This window comes from Amblyraja radiata, chromosome 1 (genome assembly GCF_010909765.2).
Source record: "Amblyraja radiata isolate CabotCenter1 chromosome 1, sAmbRad1.1.pri, whole genome shotgun sequence".
Lineage (NCBI taxonomy): Eukaryota > Metazoa > Chordata > Chondrichthyes > Rajiformes > Rajidae > Amblyraja > Amblyraja radiata.
This window is the reverse complement of record NC_045956.1, coordinates 124,926,912-124,932,911: the sequence shown is the minus strand read 5'-3', so window position 1 is coordinate 124,932,911 and position 6,000 is coordinate 124,926,912. Positions and strand designations below refer to the sequence as shown.

Here is a 6,000-nt window from a genome sequence, read left to right as displayed (position 1 = left end):
TGAGCCCATCTCTTTTCCCAGTTACCCTCTTGGCCTTAACGTGCTTATAAAATGCTTTTTCCATGCTCACTGGAGTTTTTTTTTAAAGACAAAAATTATCTTAGTGAAATGCAAGATTTTCAAGGGGCTTGAAAAAGTTGATGCTAAAAAAGTTGCTACATCTTGCTGGGGAATCGGGAACTCCGGGTACAAATTTAGAACCAAAGAAATGTTACGCTTGGGAATTCACTGAACGAGAGCGTTGGTGAGTCTGAGTCGATGAGGCTAAGATGATTTGTACTTTATGGGAGAGTTAGATTTAGCTCTTAGGGCTAAGGGAATCAAGGGGTATGGGGGGAAAGCCGGAACGGGGTAGTGTAGTGATTTTGGACGATCAGACATGATAATTTTGAATGGTGGTACTGGCTCGAAGGACCGAATGGCCTACTCCTGCACCTACTTTCTGTTTGTTTTCGATTAATGGTCATCGACCTGAAGGAACAACTCCGTTTCTCTCCTCTGAATGCGTAGCCGGCAGGGCAGTACTCTGCAAATCGCCATCCCTCCATTGGATGACCAGCCTCTGCGGAGCAGTTCCAACGTGTTCTGTTCTGGCTTTATTCAACAATGTTTCACGTGTGTATATTTGCATTAGATTTTGCATTGCATTATTTGCAATGTTTCACGTGTACTGGAATTAACTTTGTGGATCTCTGTTCCATGCAGCGGTCCGGAGGAACACATGAATGAATGACTGACTGACTGACTGGAAGAAGGCTCACCGCGGTCAGTGGGTCGGTTGCTGCAGACCTGTCGCTGTGAAGCAGGAGGTTGTTTGGGCGGGGGTTGCCCGGGCTCTTTCTCCATATAAGGGATTGGGACGGGCCGACACAGTGAAGCAGCTCGGGTGCTCCTCCTCCTTTGAGACAGCGAGGAGAGAGAAAAAATTGAAAACTCGAAGTTTATCGGCAGGTCCCGTCCTGTGTTGTGCTGTCCCGTAGCTGGACGGAGAGATGTAGCTGAGGAACCCGCACTGTGAGCAAGAGCAGAGCAAGACGCGGGCCGCTCCTCACCTCACCTCAGGAGCACACAACTCGTGTGCGGAGGGAGGATGCGAGTGCGACCGCGGGGCTGCAGAGAGTATTTTTGTTGTTGTGACCTCCCCTCTCCAGGACAAAAGCTGAGAGTGTGTGTGTTTTGTGGAGTCGGGCTGTACTGAGGGAGGCCGACACTGAGTGAGTGACTGGCTGGCGCCCATGAAGTGAAGCGGGACAAAATGGCGGCGGCAGCGGCAGCGGGGACGGCGACGGGGACCCGGGCGGCTTTCAGCGCCGACTGCACCAGCGCGGGCAGCAGTCGCGGCGGCAAGGGTGCCGAGTCGAGGGACGAAGAGCCCGTCTCGGCCCAGAGGCAACTCGCCTCGTACAGGAAGCACCTCCGCAAAGTGAAGAGCGTCGATTTCGATGCCTCGGTAGAGAAGGAACCGAGTGGCGGCGACCCGTGTCCCCAGGCTGAGCCTTGCGCCGAGCAGCCCGCACACGGCACCGGGGCAGGGGCAGTGTCAGCGCCAAGCTGTGGCGGCTCGGCTGGAGCTATCCTCATGGATATAGGCGCTCCGTTCAGGTAAGACAGCTTGTGCTGGTCAAGCCGTTCATTGGTATTGGGGGGTACACAAAATTGCTGGGGAAACTCAGCGGGTGCAGCAGCATCTATGGAGCGAAGGAAATAGGCGACGTTTCGGGCCGAAACCCTTCTGGTTTAGTTATGTCTGTGGCTGGCGGGGCTCGGCGTCGCTCAGGTGTCCGGCATTCCCGCCCCCCCCAATGTAAATAGTGTGACCACCATAACACAACACAACATAACCTGCTAAACCTGCAGGTGATCGGCTGCGAAAGTGTTGGGGGTGGGTGCGTTTTTTCTCTTGTCGGATGGGTTGATTTTTATCTGTTCGCCCTTAGTCAGCTCTGCTCAGTCAGCAGTGCCTGTACCGAGCTCTGTTTCCTGTCCGGATTTTGAACGTGTTCACGGTTGTTGTATTGTCATATGATCCTCTTTAATCAGCGAACGAAGTTTCGCCCTAATGTTCAATGCCTTCGCAACGGGTGGTGTGTGTGTGTGTCTTATCACTTGTGGGTGGGGGTGGGGGGGGAATAAACAGGGGCCGGGGTGCTGAAGTTACCTTGATAAGCTGCTGCTGTTGCCGCCGCGTACTCGCAATTGTATTTCACCCGTACTCTATAGTTGAATTGGGAATTTTTCCTACCTCCTCATGGGTCGCAAATGCCGCTTATCTAACACATCTATACGCATCAGTAATCTTGGGCTACAGCTTTAGTTTCAGTCTACATTTAAACAACGTGAACGAAGACACGCGTTTATTTCCCCTGGTATGTTGGCTTTCAGACAGTAGGCGTCTTAACATTTGTACCTACGTGCGGAACTGTGTAGTGTCTTTACAAACACGTCTTTGATGCATGTAGCCTCGTGCATTTGATTGCACTAAATCACCGATTCATATGTTAAATATATAAACAGTGATTGGAAGCAGTAAGTCATTGATAAAAGCAACTAAATGACTGAAAGCTAGAAACATTCTGAGATCTACAGAACACCGTGTATAATAAACATGTTTCGTTAAATTTAAAGCGTGAAATTTTGGTTATTGCTGGCTTTTTAATTTGGCGAGGGCACGAGAGTCTCGGATCATTGAAAGCCTAGGTTCTATTAATGAGTAAAATGGTAGCAGATTAATACAGCGACTTGCACGACGCCTTTTGGATTTAACAAGGCACTTCAATCGCTTTAATGGTTATGGGGGTGTGGTGGTTTGTTGTGGTGATGGACAATATCTTGGCGAGATGTCAAGTTTTAAATGGGGCAAGGTGAACGGATTTATGCAGAGAATTCCATGAAATAAAATGAATTTGGAAATTATTTACCAATTTGGAAATCATTTAATGTATTGGCAAATAGTCTACAAACCAAATACTTAGCCGTTTCATTGTAAATATGAGTAATTCTACATAAGCAGAGATAGACAATTTTGGCTCCACCTGCCTGAGCTGCTATCTATAATAATTCCATGTTCCTCGATTTCTTCTGTAGGATCCTGACTTGTAATGACAACTGTCAATTTTCCTCCATGGGTGCTTCCTGACCTGCAGAGTCCCTCCTGCAGTTGTTTGCTCAAGATTCCAGCACTTGCAATTTGTTGTCTCTAATTTATTTCGTGTGCAGAAGAAATTTAAGTATGTCTTCACAGATGGGGGCATCTTACAATACTCCCAAGTAATGGATTCACTGATCTCTGGGTGCTGGATTTCCCCCCCTCATTTTCCTCTCCAACTGATTGGCATCTTTTGAGATTGTGACCTTTTTGGTTCTACACGTCTCATCCAGAGGAAACATATCTCTGCATCAACTCTGTAAAGTTCTGTAAGAATGTTTAGCAAAGAATTGCAGATGCTGGTTTAAATCGAAGGTAGACACAAAATGCTGGAATAACTTCTGGAGAGTGGATAACCTCGTCACACTGCCACCATGCAGTTCTGGAGAGAAGGAATGGGTGACGTTTCGGGTCGAGACCCTTCTTCAGACTGATGTCAGGGGAGTTGGCAGGACAGAGATAGAATGTAGTCGGAGACAGTAAGACTAGTGGAAGAACCTTGCACCTTACCGACATGCCCTATGATACAATCATTGTAAATGAACAAAATATCTTGATTATAATGAAATAAGATGTATGTCTCAGCATTTAATATTTGTGCTATTCAGTGCATAAATGACATTTGAAAAGTTAGTTGATTGTTTTACAGTTAGTTTCGCCAAACCTCGTCTCTGGATTTCTTTCTCATAAATAAAAACTGTTTAGTTTAGAAAAAGTTACAGGCAAACCGTACAAGGTATAACATGAAATATGCAGTGTATGATTGTGTGAATTTGATTTTTTTAAACTGGTGACAGCTTGTATTTAATTGTAATTGTAAATGGTTTTATTTTGTTTCAATGTTTATTTGTGAGTGAGTACATTGGTCACTGCATAATTTTGATAATCTGGGACCGTGATTCCATACTTGCTATTGAGTTCAATTGAACCGAATCTTGTTGATCTTGCCCACTGTTTATTCCCCATAATTGGACACTTTTTTAATGTTTCTCCTGCCTCTTTTTTTTAGTTTGGAATCAGTACATTTGGACTATTGTCATTTGACTGTTAGCCTGCCAGCACCATGTCCAGGTAGTCGTTCTTTATCTTTTTAATCAGTCGTCATTCCCTACCCCCTATCCCAGCTTTGCTCTCAGAAAGAGTTATTTAGCCACTTGACTGACATGTGCTACGCTGTCTGAAGCAATTTGATGTCTTTTATGAAGTGCCAAGTTTCTGTAATATAACAAGCCCAAAATTATTATGCTGTTGGTTTATGTCTTAAATAACTTCAATTTGTGTTGAGGATTTCCTCTATTATAATCTGTTCTCAACAGTGCAAATAAATGAGTAATCTGCATGTAAAGGTGATAACTTTTTTTCAGTGCCTCTTCTTGCTAGTGTCAAAGTTTTTGATTCTAGAACATAACTGGCTTATTGGCCTTTAACTACATGTAGAGCTGATTTGCGCCTTCTCTGACTCAACTGCCAATGTTGCATCACGTGTCGGAACTAATTTTAATCCATCAACACAGGAGTCTAGTTGTCTGCCATTGTGGTTCTTCGGATACTCTGCCATTTAATTTCCAATGCTTGTTGTTGACTCAATTTTCTTACTCTGCACATGACCATCAGATTCAAATTTTATGCAAAAATGACATTCACTAAGATTAATCGGATTAAGACTGCACAGTTATTTAAATTGGGGGGGTTGCATGTGAGGTCAAAGGGGGTGACGCACAGAGTAGCTCAAGCCTTCTGTAGTACAAGGCAGCACCAAGGTGTAAGTGGACGAAGGAGCGGGTCCCTCCGGACAGCCCCCACTCTTCTGGCAGCCATAGTAAGTGCTTACCTGCCGTTCACCGCTTGTTCTCCAGAAGGCGTTGAGTGGCAACAGTACGGGTCACAGGTCGTGACCTCGACTGCCGTTCAACCTCCCTATAGTGAGAAAACGGGGGAAAAGTTTCCTCCTGAATATTAAATTCCAAACTTACTAGATAAGGTTATTACCAAGTCCTTTCCTCCAATAAATCCTCTCAAGAAATCGCAACTATAATTATTTCTGTAAAAGTGAAGATCACTGACAGCATTGGTAATTGTAATAAATAAGAATCGGGGAAAATATTTAAATTGTGATTTGATCACTTCTAATTGTGCACATTCAAATGATATAAGCTACACTTGTACAAATGGCCCTTATCATTTGATCACATTAAATCCTGTTCTTTCAATTAAAATTTAATTGCTATAAGGAGAGATTTGGAATAAATAATGGAACTGCTAATTCTTGAGTTAAAACCGATATGCGGAGCCTTTTCATATGTATTATCAGGGATTTATCAAACATTATTGTTTGCCGTCATTTTGACTCGTTTTACATAAGAAGAATTAACCCTTGCAGGACGGGTCAATTTTTTTGAGGTGTAACGGTCTTCAAGACATATAGCTGAAAAGAGATACAGTATCTAAATTATACTGAAGGAGGATTTTTACATGCATAGACAATAGCAAGAATGTCCTTCCTCAAATTAGGAGACTAAAACTCAACACAATTCTCCAGGTGTGGTCTCACCAGGGCCATGTAAAACTGCAGAAAGGCCTCTTTGCTCTTATACTCAACTCCTCTCATTATGAAGGCCAACATGCCATTAGCTTTCTTCACTGCCTATTGTACCTGCATGCTTATTTTCAGTGACTGATGTACTAGGACACCCAGGTTCGTTGTACTTCCCCTTTTCCTAACTTGACACCATTCAGATAATAATCTGCCTTCCTGTTTTTGCCGCCAAAGTGGATAACCTCGTCACACTGCCACCATGCAGTTTTGTGTCATCTGTAAATTTATTTGGAAATGTCGGACTCTTGTTGCAGTGGGG

At 44.2% G+C, this 6,000-nt stretch overlaps 1 protein-coding gene across 1 annotated transcript in view; it reads left to right on the top strand.

Moving 5' to 3' along the window:
- The first annotated feature begins 859 nt into the window (after positions 1–859).
- The window catches only part of map3k1 (mitogen-activated protein kinase kinase kinase 1), a 93,017-nt gene continuing 87,876 nt past the window's right edge, over positions 860–6,000 (top strand). The window contains exon 1 of the mRNA XM_033030301.1: positions 860–1,602. Coding sequence (XP_032886192.1) covers positions 1,256–1,602 — 347 coding nt within the window. The 5' untranslated portion in view covers positions 860–1,255. The remainder of the gene's footprint in view (positions 1,603–6,000) is intronic.